The 23,939-nt window shown below is 43.7% G+C and overlaps 1 protein-coding gene across 1 annotated transcript in view; it reads right to left on the bottom strand.

Annotated features, from left to right (window-relative positions):
• PCSK6 (proprotein convertase subtilisin/kexin type 6) overlaps positions 1-23,939 on the bottom strand; it is a 1,364,483-nt gene that overhangs the window by 1,116,482 nt on the left and 224,062 nt on the right. Inside the window, exon 2 of the mRNA XM_086958053.1 lies at positions 12,913-13,017. Within this exon, the coding sequence (XP_086814179.1) occupies positions 12,913-13,017 (105 nt within the window). The remainder of the gene's footprint in view (positions 1-12,912; positions 13,018-23,939) is intronic.

Below are 23,939 nucleotides of genomic sequence, written 5' to 3'. Positions count from 1 at the left end.
TTCGCTGTTCCTATTTATGTTTGTTGTTTTGCTTGTTGTTTGTCTTCTTTTCTATGTCTTATCCTCTCCTTTACGTTTTATACTTTCTAGAGCTACTCACACTTTCTTATATGTCCTTTCCTCCATCATCCTCTTCTTCTCTTCTTTCAATATGGCTAACATTAAAGTAATTTCATTAAATGTTAAAGGTTTGCGCCATCCGTTTAAGCATACTAAGATTCTAGATTATTTAGGCAGTTCCAAAGCCGATTTTTGTTTTTTACAGGAAACTCATGTTGATGATAAAATATTAGATTATATGAGAAAAAAGAGGGTTGATAGTATAGTTTCTTCTCCTGCTATTGGCAAAAATAATGGTGCAGCGATATTAATTGCAAAAAAGTCTCATTGCCAAATATTGAGTAAATTTACTGATACAGAAGGAAGGTACTTAATTGTTAAAGTTAAGGTTTATGATACTGTTATTTTTTTAATAAATGTTTATGGGCCTACTGCGGATGACCCTAATTTTTTCCTACAGAGGTTCTTAAACTTGGAAATGTTCCCTTGATTGTAGCTGGTGACTTTAGCGTTATCTTTAATCCTTTATTGGATCGATTGTCTCACACGAAATTTCAACCCTCCAAGGTTTATTATGCTTTTAAAACATTTCTCCAAACTACTAAGTTAGTCGATATATGGCGCCTCCATTTCCCTACAGATAAAATGTTTACTTTCTTTTCTACTCCACACAATTCTCACTCTAGAATTGATTACATTTTGGTAACACAACACCTTATTACTTCTATTAAAACCCCTATGATTGGAAATATTTATGTTTCGGATCATGCTATGATCTCTTGTATTTTAAATCTCCAGACAACATCTCCTAAACAATCTAGATGGAGAATGAAATCTGGCATTGCTCTCAACGAACATAATAAACCAAAACTTTTATCTGCCATTACTGATTATTTTCAATTAAATCCTGAAGGATCCACTTCTTTGATTAATCGTTGGGATGCTTTTAACGCATATATTAGGGGAGCTACTATTTCTATTATGGCCCATAAAATAAAACCTTTAATGCAAATATTAAATGTTTGGAAAAACAAATAGCAAAATATGAACGGCTCTTTATCACTTCTAATGATCTGAAATATAGGGATAAGTTGCAAAAGTTACGCTATGAGTTTAATACTATTCTTAGTAAAAGAGCTGGTATCCAACTTTCTAAAGCTAAGGCTAAATTTAGTTTCAATGCAAATAACTCTGGTAGACTTTTATCGAATTACCTTCGTATTAAAAAAGACAAAACCCAAATCACCTCCATTCATAGCTCTACTGGTAAAATTGCCATATCCCATAAGGATATATTTAATGAATTTCTAGACTTTTACTCTAAATTATATAATAAACCTGATTTTAATGATGATTCTTTGGTAGACTCCTTCCTATCCTCCTGTGATTTGCCTGAAACGTCTCAATCAGATAAACTTGGATTAAAACTTCCCATTACTAATGAAGAAATGTTATCTGCTATAAAATCCCTTAAACAAAATAAATCTCCGGGTCCTGAAGATTAACAGCAGAATTTTACAAAGAATTCCAATCCCAACTTTCACCCTTTTTACTTCAACTATTTATATCATTTACTTCTTCTGAAAGTATGTCTGGTTCTTTTTGAGAAGCTTTAATTATTGTTCTTCCTAAACCGGACAGAGACTCCACTCTTGTTTCTAATTATCGACCTATTTCTTTAATAAATCAAGATTGTAAATTATATGCTAAAATATTGGTCACCCGTTTATCCCCAATATTAGATTCTATCATACATTCTGATCAATCAGGGTTCATGAAAAATAGATACTCAGCTAATAATACAAGAACTTTGTTACATGTCATTGAGAAAGCACAGACATTAATTAACCCTTCAGGTGTTATGGCTTTGGATGCTGAAAAAGCCTTTGATAAACTTCATTGGCAATTTTTATTTCGTACTTTATCATCTTTTACTTTTGGTGATAAGTTTATCCATATGATTTCAGCCTTATATTCTGCTCCTACTGCTAGACTATTTATTAATGGTCAAGTTTCTGCTCAATTTTCCCTTTACAAGGGTACACATCAAGGATGTCCCCTTTGGGGGGCGTGGCTTGGATGCCGAGGAGGTAGGCAGCGTGAGCCCGGAGCTCCGCGCCCGATCACAGATATCATCCTGATTATCCACGCGAATTCCAACGAAAATTGAAAAATCTGTGGTCTAAAGGTGTCACGGAGGCAACGGCGTTCGGAGTGGGCGACCTGTGGCTGCTTATCGTCCTGAAAATCGACCTCTAGCAAGTGCCTCGGGTGCGATATACATTAATCTAAGATGGCGCCCTGAGGCCTGGACGAGTGTCGCAGAAAGCGGAGGTGGCTTGTGGCCCGGTTCTCCTGTTGACCCAGTACTAGCGGTGATTGCCGGACCGGAGGGCTTCTCTCGACCCAGTAAGCAAGTACGGGTGGCCTTTTCCTCGCTTTGGTGGCGAGTTGACGGGGACACGAGGACACAGGAAAAATCTCCGGGGAGGTCCCCAAAATGGCGGCGGCTTTGTGAAGGCGACTCCAACTCTCCACGCATAGACCGGGGCCTCAAGACCCCGTCATCGACGTTGGCTTCCGAGAATTGGATTGACCCCACGGGTGAGATCCGGACAGTGCTCAGTGCACTGCGGTTGTCTTAGATCCCCGGTCCCATTGCTCGGGGTACTATCCAGTGGCGAGGTCCTGCACTGCGGACGACTACGAGGAGATTGATCGGGATCCCGGGGGCCAGTAACTGCTGTAGCCGGGATGGTAAAACCAAAAGGAAAGGGGGACGGAACAGCTGACTCGGAAACGCTGGATGGAGCGGACCACAATCACCCTGCTCTCCAACGCATGCAAGACCGCATACTGGAGGCCATCACGACCACAAAAGACGCCCTGCAGCAGGACATCGCCCAGGTAGCGACGGGCCTGGGTCTCCTGAAAGCGGACCATGATAAGCTTAGGGACAGAGTCAAGAATATGGAGATATCCATACAAGAATTGACCCCGGATCACGCAGCGGTGAAGGTCCAGATGGCGGATGCCCTGGACAGGTTGAAGGTGCTGGAGAGGAGGGCCGAGGACGCGGAAAATAGGAGTAGGCGCAACAACGTTCGCCTGGTGGGCCTTCCGGAAAAAATCGAGGGAGACGACATGGTGGGCTACCTCGACAATTGGCTACGCACTGAAGTTGCGCCAGAGGGGCTCTCTCCTTTCTTTTCCCTGGAACGGGCCCACAGTGTTCCGGCCCGGCCACCAGCCCCGGGCCTGCCGCCTCGCCCGGTGGTGATTAAGCTGCTTCATTACAAAGATCGAGACTGGCTACTGCAGAGGGCGAGGGAAGCAGGGCCCTTCCAAGTTGACAATAACAGGGTCACCCTGTTCCCGGACTACACTTTTGAGACCCAGAGACTCAGGGCCAGTTTCCTGTTGCTCAAGCGTGAGCTCCGTGGAGAGGGCATCAAATACTCCCTTCTCTTCCCAGCGAAGCTAAGGGTGGTGGTGGACGACAAGTCGCTTTTCTTTACCTCCTCGGCGGACGCTTGGGCTTGGTGGGACACGTACAAGGCTGGAACGGACGGGGCCAGAGCCAGGGCGGAGGAGGCTCAAAAGAAACAGCCGATTAGGAAATCCCAATGCATTCGCAAGAATCGGCGGAGGACTGGGAAACCATCGGTGTCGCAGACTGAGGCAGAGAGGAAGGCTGCCCTACAGGCGGTGGTGGATTTCTCAGGTACGGCGCGGAGCCAGTCCGGGAAGGGCACGGACTCGGAGGAGCAGGGTACGGGATCGGAGACAGAACTCTCAGAATTCGGGGGCGCCAAGGGTCCCGTCGTCACGCCTCAAACGTCTGGAGAGATCGTCGAGGCCTGAGACACTTGATTTGGGGAACGGCCTGATGGTCAGACACTGGGGCGCTGTGCCATTGTGCGCAGCTTTTCGTTCTATGGGACTTCGTGAGTTTTTCATGGGGGGATCATTGGGCGGGATATGCGGGACTGATCTGATTTAACGAACTCCTTCGGTAGCGGTCCACGCCCTACTGGCCCTTAAGGTCATCGCAGTGAAGGCTGCGAATTATAGTGCCTTTCTTTGAGGGGGTTATTTAGTTGCAACAGTTTGGATGGGTTCTCTTCCAATTGTGGGGGGTCCTGTCCTGGGGGGGTGGGAACCGAGAGTAGTTGGGGAAGCTCAGGTTGGGATCAGAGGGGTGTGGGGTTCATTTGTTTGGAGAGGGTGGGGGGGTCAGTATTGTGTTGGCATGAGCGCATGGTCGAAGGATGTTATTGTTCTGTCTAGGGATGCAGGGGAGTATGGCTAATACAGGGGCTCTGAAATGTGTGACCTGGAATGTGCGGGGTCTCCATACCATGGTGCGTAGACACAAGGTCCATGCGTATCTGAAACGTAGGGGAGTGCATATAGCTTTTCTTCAAGAGACGCACCTCACCAAACAGGAGGGAGTAGCGCTGCAGTGAAGGTGGAGGGGGCAACTGTTTAATACGACATATTCGGCCTTAGCAAGGGGTGCCTTGATTAGGATACGGGCTGGGGTTCCCTTCCAGGTCACCAAAAAAGTAGTAGATCCAGAGGGTAGGTTTGTGGCGGTGGAGGGGAGACTTAGGGGCCGAATAGTGTCACTTTGCAGTGTGTATGCTCCGAATGTGGATTTGCCCGCTTTCCTGACAGCGCTTTCAGGCAAACTGGAGAGTTACTTGGCGGGCCGATGGTCATGGGAGGGGATTTCAACTCGGTGGTGGATACCGTATTAGATAGGTCTCATCCCCCATTGCACTCCTCACCGATACATAGGGTAGCAAAACGAAGATTAGACTGGTAAGAGAGTTGGGACCTGGGAGATGCCTGGAGGACACTACACCCTACCACGAGAGATTACTCCTTCCATTCTAGTATACACGACCTTCATGTTAGGTTAGATGTGTTTTTGTGCTCTTCACCTGTGCTTGCAGCGGTGGGAAGTGCGGAGTACTTGGCCCGCACGTTGTCGGACCATAACCCTTTGTTATTGTCCCTGAACTGGATGGTAGAAGTCAATTGTGTCCCAACTTGGCGGCTACAACCTGATACCCTAGATGATTTGCTATTTAGGGAGGCCTTGGAGGAGCGAGTGACACGCTATTTCGAAGAGAACAGTGGCTCCCCTTCCACTAGGGCTGTGGAGTGGGATGCGTTTAAGGTAGTGGTCCGGGGGCACTGTATTGGGACTGTTGCAGGTGCTAGTAAAACATTGTTGGACGACCTTGATCGAGCGGAGCGGCAGTTGAGAGAGATAGAACGAGAGCGCCCAAATCATCCTGAGCTTCAAGAGGGGGTTAGTAAAGCCAGAGAAGCAATGGCGGTGGAGTTGGAACGGTTGCGTAGTTTCGATCACAAGGTCTATCTGACGAGAGCGCATGCGGAGGGCGATAAGGCGGGGACAATGCTGGCTTGGCTTGCCAATCCGCTTCGGCGGGGTGTTCCAATCATGTCTATTCGAGAGGAGGGAGGCGGGCTCTGCCACACCCAGGCCGGGATCCAGGATAGGTTCAGGGCGTATTATGAGGGTCTGTATGAGAGCGGACCGACGGGCGGGGCGGAGGAATTGGACACCTTCCTTGGAGAGCTGCAGTTGCCACAGCTAGAGAAATCAGAGGCAGAGGAGCTGGGTCGAGGTATAACGGTCGGAGAAATAGGGTGCGCAGTGAAGCAGATGGCTAGGAATAAAACCCCGGGGCTTGACGGCCTGCCGATTGAGTTCTATAGCAAATATATGGAGCACTTAGCCCCGCAACTGCAATTGGTCTACAACGAGGCACAGTCGCGAGGTAGACTGCCGCAGTCAATGTGTGAGGCCCTTATGATCCCATTGTTGAAACCTGGTAGAGCGAGTGACGCCCTCTCCTCTTACCGTCCATTGTCAATGCTCACGACGGATTACAAGATACTGAGCAAGATCCTGGCGAATAGATTGTTGACCCACATGACAGGCCTGATCCATAGTGATCAGTGCGGTTTCATCCCAACGCGAAACACCACCCACAACATCCGCAGACTGACTAGGCTGCTAGGAACTCGGTTGCCGGAGGGGTCTACTCCTTTAGTGCTCTCCATAGACATCGAGAAAGCTTTCGATAGCCTAGAGTGGGATTATTTATACGAAGTGATGAGGCGTTTCGGATTAGAGGAGGGCTATATCAACTGGACCAAAGTCCTATATACTGAAGCCACGGCTAGAGTTAGAGTGGGCTCGTTGATCTCGAGTCCATATCCGGTACGACGCGGCACTAGGCAGGGGTGCTCACTTTCCCCCCTTTTGTTCGCGTTGGCAACTGAGCCTTTTGCAGCGGAAGCCAGGTCTGGCCGCTATTATAAGGGATTGGTCTACAGGGCCAGGCCACACGTCATCTCGTTGTATGCGGACGACCTGTTGATGTTTTTGGCCGTTGCGGAGGAGGAATTGATGGGAGCGAGACGTTTGCTAGAATTATTCGGGCGGTTATCGGGCCTGAAGGTCAATTGGACCAAGTCTTGCCTGTACCCGTTGAGACGGGGAGAGCCGTGCCCTCTCACCGCACAGGAACTCAGATGGGAGCCTCATTGCCTGCACTATCTGGGCGTTTATGTGTATCATACTCCTCCAGATATGTTGGACGGTAATATCACTAGTTGCATTAACGCCTTGAAGGGGTGTATGGACTTCTGGGCCACTCTCCCACTCTCGTTGGCAGGTCGTGTCTCCTTGCTGAAGATGGTGGCATTACCTAGGCTATTATATTATTTTAGAACCCTCCCGATATGGATACCCGGCTTAGTCTTTCGACATCTGAGATCACTGATTATAGCGTTCCTATGGGGCACGGGTCGGCGGCGAATAGCGCTGGACACCCTCTTGCGACCCAAGGATGAGGGAGGTATGGCGGTGCCTGATTTTGAGTGCTATTACCTAGCGGCTCAGCTGCAAACTTTTACCCAGGAGGTCGCGAGAGTGTATCGAGGCCCAGAACACAGTAGAGATGAGGGCACTCCGCGGCATGTGCTTGCGTATATCACTCTTCATCAGAAGCTGTTGATCAGAGACCTGATAGTGGAGGAACATACGTTTCGGCTTTGCTGGAACCGGGCGCGTAAACGGGCGGGAATCCGTCGCATGTATGCTCCTGAGATCCCGCTGGGAATGGTCACAGCCCTGCCTCACGGTGGGGATTGGTCGAGACTGCTGGACTGGGAGGAAGCTGGGGTCCAGATGCTGGGCGACCTTTATGAGGACGGAGCCTTGCTTCCGTTCCAAGAGCTACAGGAGCGTTTCGACCTTCCGAGAGGTGATTATCTCCTGCATGCGGCAGTGACGGGCGCCATGCAAGACCACTGGGGCGAAGGCCTGCAGGAACCCGCGACCTCTATGGTGTGCCAATACGCGATGATGGCGGCGGGAACCTTTAAGGCGGTGACCTGTCTGTATTCTAGAATGTTGCGGGAGGCCTTGCAGCCGCTCACTGCCCTAAAGGCTAAGTGGGAGCTGGACCTCCAAATGGAGATTCCTGACCCCACTTGGGGCCAACTATTACGGAGGGCGCGGAAGAGCACGAGGAACGCCAGATTCCAACTTATACATTTCTATATCATTCATAGGGCATACCTCACGCCAGGGAAACTGAAGCAGTACTTTGGAGTGGAACAAGCGGCCTGCCCTAGGTGTGGTACACTGGGGGCGTACTTGGGACACATGCTCTGGGATTGCCCTACACTGGGGGACTATTGGCAGGAGGTCGGGAGGGCTCTAAACAACGCCACGGATAGAGAGATACAATACACCAAAGCAGTGGGGGTGCTGCACTGGTTTCCACACACGCCTAAAAATAAGACGACCAGTAGGTTCATAGACATGGGGTTGATATTGGCGAAGAGGGAAATAACCAGGAATTGGAAGTCAAAAGTGGGGCCCACGTACAAACGATGGTATGGTGAATGTTTGAGGTGGGCGGCGTGTGAAAGCACTCTACGATATCAGATGGCTAGAAGGGCTGCTGATGAGAAAGCCATGGAGAGGGCAACAGCGTGGGAGATGATAGTGCAGGCACTCCGGGATGATAATGAGGAGGAGGAAAGGGAGGACACGGACTCTGAGGTGGTTGACCCCACTAGCGCACCAGGAGCGCACCTTTAGCGGATGTTTAACTCCTTCCTGCACACACCAGACCTTACTTTTCTCTACGATTCTACTACAGCGCTGCCACGGGGGGGGATGTTGGGGAGTTTGGGGGGGTGGTTGACAGGGGGAGGGGGAGGGGCGAAAACTTAAAAGCAGTCCGCGTCCTCCTGTGCTTTCAGAAAAGGACTTTGGAAGACGGAGCAGAGAATGGACTTATAATAGTCGTTGCTCGGCTTTCTGTCTGGAAGCTCGAGCAACATGTTAATGGTAGCGGACTGAATGTATGCCATACTGCTATATTGATATGTTATTCATTACTGTAATGTCTATGCAAACTTTTCTGGTACTGCAATAAAAACGGTGTTACAAAAAAAATCAAGGATGTCCCCTTTCTCCACTTTTATTTTTAATAGGTATTGAACCTTTCCTTGCTTCTATCAGACAATGTGATACTATTAAATGAATTATGATTAAAGATGTCATTATTAAAACATTGGCTTATGCTGATGATGTGCTTTTGTTTATCACTGACCCTATATCTTCGTTTCCTTCCTTAATAGACATAATCACAAAATATTCTATGGTTTCTGGGTATAAATTGAATACTAATAAAACTGAATGTTTTCCTTTAAATGTTTTTTGTACTCCTGATATGATTCCATTGCGTGAAATTATTTGGCAAAAGAATAAGTTAAAATATTTGAGTACTTTATTTTCTTCTTCTATAAAATCAACATTAACTTTAAACTGTGATTTTGTTTTAAACTATATCAAAGATAAAACATCTAAATGGTCTTCATTGCATCTTTCATGGTGGGGACGAATGGAATGCATTAAAATGAATATTGCTCCTAAAATATTTTACACTCTCTCCATGATACCCATGCAATTTCTGTTAACATTTTATAAAGATATTGATAAGCTTCTTTCCAAATTTCTTTGGAATAATAAAGAAAAATGTATTAGTTATAAAAAATTACAAATATCTACAGGTAATGCTGGTTTTGGTATTCCGGATTTTCTTCTTTATCATAAAGCGTTTATTCTAAAACAAAGTGCTATTTGGTTTAATCTTTCCTGTGTACATAATCCTCCTACCTGGTTCCTCATTGAAAAGTCCATTGTGTTTCCCTTTCCACTTCCCACATTGTTAACAATGTCGAATAAATCATTATTTCTTCATAAATCTTTTATCATCAAATCCACCAAACTAATTTTTAATGACATTGATTCTATTTTTGAACACCCCATGTTCAATACTGTTGACTTATCACTATGGTATAGCAATGTTATTAAATTAAATAGACATGTTAATTTTTGGTCTTCATGGATTAAAGCTGGTATTTTTTATTTTAAGGATATATATTCTGATAATACTTTTATTTCATTTCGAATGTTACAAACTTCATTTGGTTTAGCTGATTCTGACCTTATAAAATATGAATATTTATGTAATTCTATTTTGGATTCATTTTCACATGCTATTCCCTCTAATATTCATGCTGAATTATTTACTTATATTCAAGCTATATCATCTAATCCTCATGGTGTTTCACTTTTCTATAAAAAATTGTCTAACAATCTAGGTTCTAACATAAATATGATTGCAGAGTTTAGGAGCAATGAATTGTCGCTTTCATTATCCATTGGTATGTGGGAAAATATATGGATTTCTAATATATCTGGATGGTTGCCTGTTTCCCTTTTTCAAACTAATTCTTATATTTTATTTAATTGCTTGTGGACACCATCACGGTTATTTCAAGTTAAACTTCTTCAATCTGATACATGTTGGCATTGTAATTTGTATCCCGGTTCATTACAACATATGCTTTTTACTTGTCCTTTAATAACTAAATTCTGGTCTGAAGTATGGGACATTATTAAAAAGATTCTTAATATTCAGGAAGACGTCTCATATAAAATGTTAATATGCAAATCTGTAACCTTGTCGCAAGATTTAAATGCAATTGAATGTAAACTTTTTAACTTCTTAATTTCAGCTGCGTTAAAATCAATTACCTTTTGTTGGAAAGATGTTTCAAAGTTATCAATTCATGCTTGGTGGTCTTGGGTTATTTTTACAAGAAGAGGTGCACAATTATCTTTGTCTGGGGTTTGTCAGAATTCTATTTCTTATCATCTATTTTGGACTCCTATTGATATCTATTTATCAAATTAATAATAGTCATTACTTCTTTCTTTGATGTTACTATTATATATATTGTTATTGTATAGTAGCTCGATTTATTATCTATTACCTATGTAATATTATGTTTCCCTTTCCTTCCCTTTTTTAAGTTTTCTTTGCATAACTATATCTTTCTATATTGAATTGCGAAATTAGTATTTTTCTGTATGTCTTGCTTATTGTTTCTTATGATGAAAAATGTCAATAAAATATTTTGGAAAAAAAATGCAGCACATAAAACAATGATATACATTACAAAAATATTTTTAAGACCAATAATAAAAAATAGCTAAAAACAATATTCCTAAATGTGGTATTCTGGCCCACGATGTTCTTCACAATATTTTCAAAAAATATTTGTGTCTCACGATATATTAGTAACAATATTATGGTGGAACACAATTGACTCATCTTATCTCTACACAAATGAAATGCCATTATGCTTTAATGTAATGCAAAACACATGTGATGGATGACAGTTATAATCAACAAAAGGCTGATGAATGTGATGGCTGAGAGAGGCTGAGCTCAAAGATACACTGTGTACACCCATTAGCTAAAGCTGTCTCTAACAAACAAAATAAGAGGGGAGCAGAAAAAAACAGCATAGGAAGATGAAAGCAGCAAATAAGTAATGCCAGCCACTGCTTCCAATACTCACAAAATAACATTAATTGTGAAAATTAGGACTTGAACTGCATTTCGAAGATACTACCAGTGCAGCCATTTTGAGAACAGTAAAGCCCAACACACCTGCTTACTAATGAATGTTCGTTTTTCTTAGTCATTCATATTTGGTTGAGAAATAGTTGTTGGTCTTGGAAATATGTCCTGCTGCATAAGTTTTGTTCACAAAAGGAGCTAGGCTTGGCACTCATTTAAACTCTTTAAAAGGCACTGAAGTAAGAGCTTCCCATGGTAGAGTTAACAACTAATCTCACCGATCCAGCCACTGCAGCACCAGTGGTCCGACAGCCCTATTACAACTTGGGTGGTCAGACCGTCATGGGACCGCAAATGACGCCAGGGAACCGCCGGTTACTGGTGGTGGCGCAGCAGTCTTTAGGCCGCAATAGGCTTGGCGGGACGGCTGTGATCCCGCCAAGCATATTACAAGTTTCCCCTCTGCCATGGTTTTCATGGCGATACCTCCTCAATGAAAACTGTGGTGGAGAGGAGACAAAGGGGATCATACAGGGCCTGCTATTGCCCCTGTGCACAGGGATGCACGCAGGGAGGCACAACATGTGGCCCCTGTGTGCATGCACCCCAGTTCCTGTAAAGCATGGACGTTACAGTCCATGCCATGCAGAAACCTTGTGTGAGGCACGGTTTACAGGACCCCCAAGCTGCCCACCTGCCAGACAAGTCGTGATCTGGAGGGGCGGGCAGTGGTGCTGGAGCGTTTCGGTGGCAGCCCTCCCGCTCCAATTCCAACAAAACTTGTAATCAGGCCCATAGTGATTCTGCAAACACCTGATAATGGGACTACAGTAAAAAGCCAGGATTAGAAAATAAAGATACATTTTATAAGCTAGTTTTAGGAGATTTTAGAGCATTAACATTATTAAGACCAGACACAACAAACGAATCAGTCCATAGAAGGAAAAGGAGCAGGCACTGTATATCAATTAAAGCCTTGCTTTTTCGCAAAGAAGACCTCAAAATGTCCTTCTGCCTGTTTAATGGCCCAGTTTTCAAACAACGTGGTTGTCACACCGAGAAATCTACCTCTAATCCAGTCAATATGTGTTTACAGAGTGTGATTAATCAATGTATCTTTACCTCAGTGATTATCAATAAAAAAAATTGCAAAAGGAGCGCCTCACAAGCTCACACAGTCAGAATCTAAGGAACAGACTAAGGGCAAGGGTCTACTCTAAAGATACATTCGGGGGCTGAGGCAGAGTGGATTTGCAGGGGGAGCCTATCGCAATTATTGGAGAATAAAACCTGTTGGAGGGTGAGAAAGATTTTCAGGGCGGGTGATTCTGCTGATGGTTATGGAGGCAGTTTGCTGGGTTGAAGGGTGGAGGTGAGTCCAAACAAGTTAACATCCTTTAAATGAGGGTGAGTTTAGAGGCATGCTCCTCTGTGCCATGAGCTCGGAGACGTGTTTCTTTTAACTTATTTATTTATGTATACAGTTTTATATAGCACGAACATTATCCAGAGGTGTAATCTATTTCTTAAATCTTAAACATCTTTAGAGGTCTATCTGTTCAGAGTTTCTGAACATGCGGAGAAAGAAGAGATAATTTCAACCGTATCCAATAACTTTTATCATATGGTCAACATCATGCTAATTTATCTTAACTCTACCCAAACAACTTTAGAAAAACTGTATATTTTAAATATCACATGCAGCAAACGCATTTACAATTTATTCTTCATGGATCGGTTACTTGTGAAAAATGCCGTCATATCTCTTCTATTGGCCCATCTGCATCATTGCACGATCCTTTCACAACTATAAGTCAACTACAATCTATATAGAATGCCAAGGGGCTTAGGCACGTACCTGTGGGTCCATTCGGATGAAGCTGTGGGTCCCTCGACTGCTGAGCGTGGATCTCTTTATTGTCTTGCTGTGATAGAAATGGTAGTAATCTTCCAAACTTCCAATCTGAGAAACAGAATGGGGACATCTTACATTCAGTGCTATCAACCTGGAGCACTAAACAATGTAGCAAAGTAGACATTTTTAAATTATTCTGTTAGGTCATGAAATAAAAATATAGCATTGCATGTTTGCCAATACATTAAAGCTGCACAGACAAATTGCCATTTCTTTCTTTTTGTAGCAACTTTCTTTTTGGCTTTTAAGGATGGGGCAGTTCAAGAGGGGAAGGGGAAATAAACAGGTAGTCAAGAAGGAAAGGCATAGAATGAATACATAAATACAGTGATACACGTTCTTCATATGAATCATACAGTTACAAAGAGGATTAATGTAGAAAAGGTTACATTTCAAATGGGATTTGACCAGATTTGAATTCTGGTCGTAATGCATACTTCCAGAATTATGAGAATGTAAAAGGCAAGAGTCAGACTTATTATTGTTAATGAGCATCTAATGAGACCTACGGATCATCGTATGGGGGGGGGGGGGGAGGGGGGATATGTTGCACATGCCTGAGCATCATAGAGTTTTGGACATTGCCAATGCAACAACTCCCAGTCGTTGTTTTCTTTTTATGTAAGTGGCAAAGGGGTGCCATGTAGTTTCGAATTTGTGTACTCTATCCCTTCCTAACACTGTCAATTTCGCCATAGCATGTATAGTCAACATTGTTCCACACCACATGTTGAGGGATGGAGCTGGGGCTTGATTTCACATTTGGGCTATATTCAGACAGGATGCCAGCAGTAGGTGGGAGAATATTTTGCCTAGTTGAATAGAAGTGGGGTATTGTCTTTTTGCCCATGGTGCCCCTTAACAAGATCAGAAAATGGTCCTGGGGTAGGATTTTGTTGGTTACAGTATGGATAACGGATAGGACCTCCTGCTAAATGGAATGAGCATGAGGGCATGACCACCATATGTGCAGGAGGGTGCCACAAGCTCCACAGCCCTTACATCCGAGGTCCACAGGCGTAACAAAAAGTGAGGGGGCCTCCCTGCATGGTACTCCGGCTCAATCAGGAGCTCTTCCGGCCAGAGTTCAGTGCCGAGGGGGCCCCTTGGAGCTAGGGGCCCCCCCGCACCGCATGGGCTGCGGGGGCCTGTGTTACGCCCCTGCCGAGGTCAGGGGTGCAGAACATCTTGTGAAGTCATGTTGGGGTGGGATACCAACCTGTCGGTCTTTTATAGAACTCTCTTTGTGGTGTAGACATATGAAGAACTTCACAGCCCGTCCCCCAGATGGCCTACCAAGTGTCTTCTGGAGCGTCAGCTCCAAGGTCACTCTCTTTTTGTAAAACGTAGGTGTGCTTTCTGTGAGGAGTGAGAGCCATGATATGTTGATAAAGTCAAGCAAGTATTGCATTTTCTTCGTAAATTGTAGAGGTATAGAGACTCTATGGGTGTTATCTCACAGGACGGTGAACAACCTTTACAACGAAACTTTTACAACGCACTACCATTACAACGCGGTCATTACAACGCAAACCATTACAACGCATTGCGCTGGGGGGCGCTCTAGGATAGGGAATACGTTTAATTTTCTATCAAGCACCTTCCCTAGTGTCCACGGGGACTGGAGTTGGAATAGAAAATTAAACTTTTCACTATCCAGCACCTCTAAGCGCAATGCGTTGTAAAGGTTTGCAATGTAAAAACCGCGTTGTAAAGGCATGCGTGGTAACGTCATACATCCTCACAGGACATCGCCAACAGAATTTATCTCCCTCTCACCCAGTGTAATAGGCACAAATTTTCCGATATCCCGGAAAGCTCGTCATCAGGCTTTTTGACACCTGATTTTTTAAAAATCAAGGACGAGTACATTATAGAATCCTTCCAGGATGACATTCAACCAACTCTGGCAAGAAAATGATATGTACAGTTTAGATTTGGGACTCTACCGCTCTGTGCCTTTTCTAACAAATGGTTCAAAACTTTATCTAGAGGGTGTCCTGCCTGTAACTACAAGGAACAGATAGAGCTACATGTCTTTTTTTTCTGTCCTGGGTACAAGCTACCTAGACAGCGCTGGCTCATTCAACTCTGCAGGAATTTAGATTTCGTACACTATGCCGAGGCATTTAGAGTCCTAAAGTACGACACTCATGCCCCCATTGTCTTTGCTGTATCTCGTTTTTTTTAACTCAATGTGGCATGTACGTTGGACTTTTTTAAACCAGCCTGTACGGCCTTAAAAACTTGTATTGTCCGTATTCTTTCATCACTTTTGTCCGTCTCCTTCCTTTTTAAAGTGTTAATAATAATATCTTTTGATGAAATAAGTTTTTAAACCCTGATTGTACTGTACCACACAAGCTTCTGTTTTAAGTGACTCCCAGGCAGTTTGATTTGGAAGGGTTGAGATATGACTTACCTAGGCTTATCTCCTGGAAAATTCTAAAATTCAGTTTATTATCGCCATATTTGCCAAACTGTACAGTTATTTATTGGGACACTCTCTAGACTACTGTTTTTTATACAAACTAATTTTACAGTTATGTATTATCTATGGTTCACTTGTGTATACTCCTTCAGGAGAAATTTTTCACCTATGTACTTTTATAAAGTTATGGAATGGAATGGTAATACCTGCGCCTGGCGAAAACTCTCATGCCTGTTAATGTTAAAGCTGAACATGAAGACTTCTTGTAGTTTTCTTGTTGTGCGTCACCCCCGAAAAAATCTTTCAGGGGGGGGGGGGGGCATGATTCTGGTTCCAGGTGCGTAATTGTGGTCCGTCACACCGGGGGGCAGAATCTTGGTTGTTCACTCTTGGGGTCAATTGGAAGCGGTATAAGGGGAATGTTAGTTTGAATAATATTACTTGCCAATATTCTAAGAGTGTCACCGTCATGGGCAGTAGGGAAGAGGACCATTGCCACATGAACCGCAAGCAAATCTCTCAGGGGAACTGGAGAAATTGATTGTTCAACTTAAATCCACGGCTAGCCCTTGGGTGGTAGAAGTTCCATTCGGGGGATGGCTGAATTCAGGGTGCGAATGTGTATGACACCACGTCCGGGAATCTCAATCCCCCTCAGCCATAGACTGTGATAAGAGTTGTGGATGCAACCTACGAGGATTTACCCTGCCACACAAAGACAATCATTTTCAAGTGAATCGACACCAGTTTAGTGATCAGAGGGGGAATTTTCCACTCATAGATCACCTGTGTTTGGGGAGGCAAACTGATGCCCAGGAAGCGGATTGTGGTTTCTGATCACAACAAGCCTCCCCCCTATAGACCAGTTCACATATATTCAGGGTTCATTGTATTTTGGGGGTCTGCTATCCCTATGCCTTGCGATTTCTGGTAATGGATTTTGAAACCTGATATCTATGTGAGCCACTTTAATTCGGATTGCAACGTTAGTTTCGACTCAGGCTAGTTGTTATAAAACATAAAATGTCATCAGTAAACAAGGCAAGTTTGTATTCTCTGCCTCCTACCATCAACCATGTATATTTGGGTTTCAACTTAGGCCTGGGCGGAGCTCGCGGAGTTTCACTCTGTGGAATTCCGCAGTTACCGAAAAACTCTGCCAAATTCCACAGTGTTTCGCAAGCTAGCGTTCCTTTGCTTGGCCACCCCGGAACTACTCTGGCCTCCGCTGAAAAAGTACAATACTTGTGTATGTCACAAAGTTTCTGCACAGTAAATCTTTCTTACGACTGCTGAAACGCGATTAAATCAAAAACATTCTAGAAAAAGTACATAGTCCTGCATGATAATATTTCTTTGACATTGAAATTTTACAAAATATCGTCTACATTTCATTTAGTTTACACATACAGCAGAGGTGCAAATCTCATTGTTTTTAACTTTGGGACAGACTAATTGAGCGTTGCCCATTTAGACATTTCATAAAGACTGTAAATATTTATTTGATAAAAGCGGGAGCAGCTGGCACGTGAGATGCTCCGCAGGGAATGATATGATAAGGAGGGCCTGCAGTATACATTTTTACATAGTGACTTTCCTCACACTTAAACAAAGATACATAAGAATAAAGCAATTTTCCCAGAATTTCATAATTGTTTCCTAAAGTATTGAAGACGTGATTAGAGTCAGGTCTTCACACCCAGAGTGGCACCGTAATCCCCAGCCTCCAATACCACCCAAAGCTATGTGCACCTTGTATCCGAACATGTGAATGTTTCCCTCTTTTCTATTTCAAATCCCCAACATTTTAAACTCATTCCACATTCCTACTAAAGCAAATGACGTGCCCATGTGATATGCGCAGTAAACAAACTATGGTACATTTTTTATTTTTCTGCAACTTCTATCAAATGTACACTAAATCTTTTTTAATTCCGTTCTTTAAGGAGACTATGATTATCGACCATAAAAAAGCTTATATTAAAATTCTCAGTCTGGAAGAAGATGTCCTGGTCATTAGAGTATACTCCTGTCTGAAAGCAGCTATCCGGGCACGTTCTACCTTGCACAATGAATGAAGGCTAAATTTTAGTATTTTCTGCTTGAAAATCGACTTATGTAAACGATAATTGTTTTGTGTGTAATCCTCATGCCTTTCACTGTATCTTTTTATGCATTTTAAAGATTTTAAAATGTATAGTAAATTGATGGATTGGATCTGTGCTTTTATGGATTCGACAAATGGATCCGAATAAAGATTTTATTGATGATTGATTAAAAACAATACAGGATGTGGTTTGTCGTATCCACCTTTTTAATGCTTACATGCAATTTTGCCTGCCTATGTTGCATTTTATACATGTACTTTTTGGTTAATTTTATGGTTTACTGGACATCCTCCTATAAAGCACCTCAAAGTCCACTTATGTTGAATTCACGCTTTAGAAAACGGCAATTACAAAAAATAAATAAACTACTAGACCCCTATACCCCCTCTTCACACACACAAAATTACCTAGATTTTGGAACATTCTGTCTCAACGACATAAATGAAGGCACTACATCTTTCATTCAATTCATCTGTTGGTGCTTATCCTACGATTCTCAGTGCTAGGGCAGCCGAGGCTTCAAAGCGCTGGAGTACTGGGTGCACGGTCACAAAGTCAACCCAGTGCCCCTGCGGAGGAAGAACCATTTTATATAACCAACCACTAAAATCAAAGTTAATTTGCCATTTTCCCTATTTGACCATCACTAGAGGCACGAGACAGGGTTGCCCCCTAACCCGCTAATTTTCACCTTGTCTATGGTATGCCTAGTGGCAAACAACTAGGCTTGGGTCTGCTCCTCTGGTGCAGCTCGCACAGTTTTGACACTCTTCTCTACACTTGGAGCGTGGCATTCGGATAAAACTCCCACAACCCCCGGTGGAGTGGTGTTTACTGGCACACTCACCCCTTTCTATTCATTTCCCTTGTGTGTCCTCTGTCTGGGCCTTTCTTTTCGAACCCCAACACCCATCCCCTTGGCTGGTTACGGGCCTCCATTTTCAATTTGCTCCGATTGCAGCCAATCCTCTCCTGATTGTGCTAGGTGATCAGGCGGGTTGACATAGGCCCTCTATCATAGTCAAGTGGGCCCATGCAAGCCTGGAGTGTTGCTTGACCAGCTCTGGGTCCAATTGTGCTGCTCAGATGGGCAGAGTGGCAGCCGACTATGTCAGGAGGGCAAGGAAATCCCGTCAGCAAGCAATGGGCAACGATTAATGAGCTACCGCCACTATGCATCCTATGAATTTTGGGGATGACGGCAAGGCTCAGGTTTGCGAAGCGGAGAGGTTTCCTTGAGTGATAGAAGGTAATGAGGGAGTTAAAGATGGAAGGACCTTTGCCCCATCAGGGTTTTTATGGGCCATGCAGAGGGATTTGAATTTAATTCTTTCCAGAATGGGTAGCCAATGTAGGGCCTTCAGGCATGGTTTCGCCGATTGACTTCTTGGCACTCCACACAGCATCCTTGAGGCACAATTCTGGGCCACTTGGAGTTTCCTAATGGTGGATTTAGGCGCTCCCAGGTAATAGGAGTTACCATAGTCCAGGCGCAAGAGGACCAGGCCCTGGACCACCGTTCTTCTTGCCCCCATAGGGAGGAGGGGAAGAATTTTCCTCAGCATTCCAAGGATGGGGTAGCACGTACCGGCCACTTCTACAGCTTGCTGATCACAGTTTAGAGTTTTGTTGCGCCACACCACCAGGCTTTTGATTTTGGACTTTGGGATGGGTGCGTGCCCTAGACATGTTGGCCACTGCAGTTTGAAGTCAGTGTTGGGTAGATAGCCCAGATACATTATTTCAGATTTGTCGCCATAAAGCTGAAGGCACGGGTTTTGCATCCATGTAGCCACCTTCTCCAGGCAGGTTTCTAGGTCAGAGGGGGCATTGTGTGGGTGATTAAGAGAGACCACTAGCTGGGTGTCATCAGCATAGGTGACGATTTTTATCCCGAATGGAAGGACAATATCCGCCAGTGGCCTCATATAAATGTTGAATAAGGTAGTACTCAGGGACGATCCCTGACGAACTCCAGACATAAGGGGTAGACACCTGGAGGAAGATTCTCCCGGATATACCTGGAAAGTTCTGCCATTAAGGTACGATTGGATCCATGCAATTGCTTCCCCCGACACTCCTATGCTCCTAAGCCCATTAAAGAGGATATCAAAATTGACAGTGTCGAACGAGGCACTTAGGTCGAGGAGAATGATGGCTACTGCTCCTCCCTGATCCATTATCTTTTTAGATTCCTCCACTACGGTATGTGAATGAGTTTCAATAAGCATGGTGCTGCATGCGCCTGGAAATGATGCGCTGGCATGTGGGGCAACAGCCATCACTTTACCTGCTTGTAACACAGAGGACAAACAAAGTTATCAGTCAGACCATCGCAGATTGATAAAAAATCATGTTTTTTGTGTTGGTTCGGTAAGGGTTTGTTTAAGAACTTGTGCATGAACTATCTATTCTCTTATTTCACAATGGGCGTGTGCAACTGATTTTTGTTTGTTTAACCACAATCAGGTATTTGAATGATTAGATTATAGGAACTCAGATTTTTCTTGTAGGTCTCTGAATCAAGGGATATTTTAAGCAATGATTCAGGGTTGTTGGAAACTCTAATTGTGGTAATTGTTAATATTTGTGAAACATCTTAAACCCCATGCATGTTCTTCAGTTTTGTTTTCCTACGTGGTTGTGATTCACCAGCAACCGTAAAAATCAACAGGTGTGGCCGGCACAGGTAAGAGTGGTAGGGCGGGGGCAAGTTGACAGACGACTGGCTAGGTAAAATTACATTTTAAAAAATAAATAAATATAACCACTTACTTTGAGATCGTCGAGCGTAATGGGGAAGAGTGGAGTAGAGTGTTGTAAACTGGAGTGGCAAAGAGTGTTGTGTATTGGAGTGGCATAGTGTGGAGTCATGTAGAGCAGCATATAACTGGAGTGGCATAGAGTAGAGTGAACTGGTTTAGTGTGCATTGGTGTAGAGTGTTGCAGAGTATAGTGGCATATGGTGAAGTGGCATTGAGATCAATAGCATTTAATTCAGTAGCGCACAATGCAGCGTAGTATAATGCAGTGGCGTAGATTAGAGTGCTGCATAGTAGAGTGAAGTGGAGTGGCGCAGAGAGCAGAGGTGCAGAGTAGAGTGGAGTAGCGTACAGTGGCGTGGCATAGAGTGGTGCAAATTGGAGTGGCATATAGCTGAGTGATGCAGAGGGCAGTGGCCCAGAGTAGATGCGAGTGGCATAGAGTGCAGAGTAGAGTACCATAGAGTGATGAAGGGTGAATGGTGGAGTAGACTCAGGACCAAACTGGGAACCCACAGCAGCCCTGGCAATTTTGCTGGATCAGCCCCCTTGGGGGAGGTGGGGGCCAAGTGTGAAGCATTGCTGCTTTTGTTACTGGGAGACGATATTGCAGTACTGCTGCAAAACCGGGCCCAGAAACAAAACCAGCCCCCACCAGTGAAAACTCGGCCTCCATCCGTCCAGACTCGCAGGGAAACACCCAATGCCTGCTACGGCCAGTAGGGCCCCGAGTATAGTTCCGTAGAGTGCAGTTGCATAAAGTGCAGTGACGTAGAGTGGGGCAGTGCAAAATAGAGTGACGTTGAGTTCAGCTGCAGAGAGTGCAGTGCTGCAGAGTAGACTGTCAGGGTGCAGTGGCGTAGAGTGACTAAGAGAGCAGTGGCGTAGAGTACAGTGATGCATAGTAGAGTGCATTGGAGTACAGTGCAATGGTTAAGAGTGTAGTGGCGTAGAGTGCAGTGGCATAAAGCATAGTGGCATAGATTGCAGTGGAATATATTAGATTGTTCCAGAGTAGAGTGAAACAGCGTACAGTAGAGTGGTGCATGGTAGAGTGCAGTTACGTGGATTGTCATAGTGTCTAATGGTGTAGGGTACAGTGGTTCAGGATAGATTAGAGTGGCTTACAGTGGAGTGGTATAAAGTGCAGGGCCATAGAGTTGAGTGTTACAGAGTAAAGTGCATTGGGATAGAGTGTATAGGCATAGAGTACAGCATATGTGTGGCAATTTTATCACCTAGTGTAATGATTTGTTTTGATCATATTCAAGTATTTGTTTCTGATACATTTCAGAAATATAAAATTATCTTCATTTAGGTTCCTAATTCTGATACATTCTGAAATTATTACACAATTCATTTAAATGTTGTTGCATGCTAGAAAAAACTCTTTGCTACCCCCAGTATCCAGCAAATTTGTCACGTAAATCCTCTCACTTTGAAGTCAGAGAAAGAAATGTAAACAAGCGCCCTCTGAAGACAGTACCTGACATTTTACCCTGGTCTTTGAATGCACAGCAAATGTGACGTGATAAGAACAAGATTCACAGGCCTGAGGACTTAGAAGGATACTAAAAATAAGGTTTGGGCAAGGGAAGGTACAAACTCAAGCTGGACAGCCTAAAACAAATGAAGCCAGCAAATGGAAGGCAGGAGAACGTGAGTTACTAACCACAAAGCCAATGGCAAGTGTTGGCCAGAATACATCCCTAGTTCAACTTTCTGAATGTTCCCATGGTGTCTTTAGCTAACTAGAAAGCTTCTGGTAGGCTGTCTGGTAGGTTGCGACCTAAAAATGGGAAATATCAGGGATAGCAGTAGGCTTGTTGACAGTTTCTGATTGAATGGCAGTTGTGCAGGGTCAGTTGGAGTACCATAATGTCATGGGTCCTCATTTTTAGGTCGCACCAGCTTCATGCAATAAAACAAAGAAACGGGTGGGCCAAAAATTAAGTTATCCAATGCTTTTTTCTTTCTTTACTGTAAATATACTTTATTTGATCTTCATGAAAACAGTCATAGAAGATCAACAAATATAATTGAACATGCTCCATGATACGAAAATAAATCTAGATTAAAAAAAAAGGTAATTACAAATTTGAAATAAAATAGAAATGGTTATTAACCACATGGCTGCTGCGGGGATTTTTGCCCTGTGCTGGAAAATCACTGATGCCATTTATTCATGACGAGCTCAGCTCGTCATCAGCACACGACACCCGTGGGTGATGACGAGCTGAGCTCGTCATCAGCAGCGAAAGGGTTAAATAAATCAAAGATCTGGGTTCAAATGAAGAAAGGTAATCATTAATACATTACGAAAGAATTACGATGTAGAAGAGCTCAATTCTAATCTGAAGCTTCATTAAAATTTGAATTAAAAGACTTCTCGACAGGTGCCTATAGTGTTTGCAGAAAAACAAGAAATGTAACCGGGGAAGCAAAGTTTACATCTAATAGACCCCAAACGAAATCCAATTAGTAACATTCTTTCTCAAGGGTGTCTAACCCAATCCACGTAGGGCTCCGTTTCGGGGATCATTTGAATCATAACAAACTCCTTAAAAGAGGGTTTTACTGACTTAAACAAATCCCCCGTTGATGGCCCAGTTTGTCAAAAAGTTACCGAAGACCCACAATTTATCTTCCTCCCTAAGATCCCCCAGGTGCAAGAAAAAGAATGGTCTTTCCAGATGAGAAAAGAGGTCTGGATATAGTGAACGCAGGGGACTGTGGACCCCTGGCCACATGCAAAACATTCCTCAATGATGCCCTTATTTAACGGCATAGTCCTCACCGTAGCCTAAGGAACGTTCCTTCGTGGACAAGAAATGAGGGCTACTGAATCCATGTGATCATTCTGAATGTCATATTTTCCTTGGTCTGGAGATTTTTGGCTTCACAATGACCCCAAATACCTGCACCATGTGTCAAAACTAGAATAAAATGTATTTTATAAATCTCCACAAGAGAACGAATGGGATTCTTTCCAATCCTAGAAGAGAAGCTAAAATTGGAGCCAACCACCCGAGAAAAACATGCAATCCTGTTGGACAGGCAGGCAGCCTCGGTATTGCTTCACCGAAAGGTAGGCCAGGTATGTGACATAATTTACTGTCCCTACCTGCTTTCCCTTAACCGCAAGGTAAAGGTGTTTTTTTCTTTCCATTTAAAAAAAAACATTTTAAAGTTATTTTTTCCACCCTCGCATATTTGAACCATGTCTTTGTGTGACAGTAATAGTAACCTTTCTTTGTACTAATAGGAATCATACTTGCTTTGATGGACTTTAAAATTAATAAAAAGTGTTTCAACGTCTCCTCTCAGTACACATGATCACTAGTAAGCACATGTATGGTTCTATTAAAATGATATACGATGTATATTTTCGGTTCTAAACGCTAAGTTTTTACTACAATAATATGGCCACCAAACGGAAGAATTGTTTTCATTATTTTCTTTTGCGATATGCTTAGAATACGAAAATAAAATCATAACTATCGCAATCGTTTTTAAAGGTCAGACCTACTGGCTTTGCAAGGTTTCCCGAACTTTGGCAGCCTTCTCTGTTGTAAGAAAGAGAGAGAGGGGGTGGCAGTGATGAACGCATTATAATTTTCAGCAGTATGGCCAGAAGCGATGTTAGTCTGTCTAGCTAACATGAACTTA

Source organism: Lissotriton vulgaris, chromosome 2_1 (assembly GCF_964263255.1).
Source record: "Lissotriton vulgaris chromosome 2_1, aLisVul1.2, whole genome shotgun sequence".
Lineage (NCBI taxonomy): Eukaryota > Metazoa > Chordata > Amphibia > Caudata > Salamandridae > Lissotriton > Lissotriton vulgaris.
This window is presented reverse-complemented; position numbering and strand designations above follow the sequence as displayed.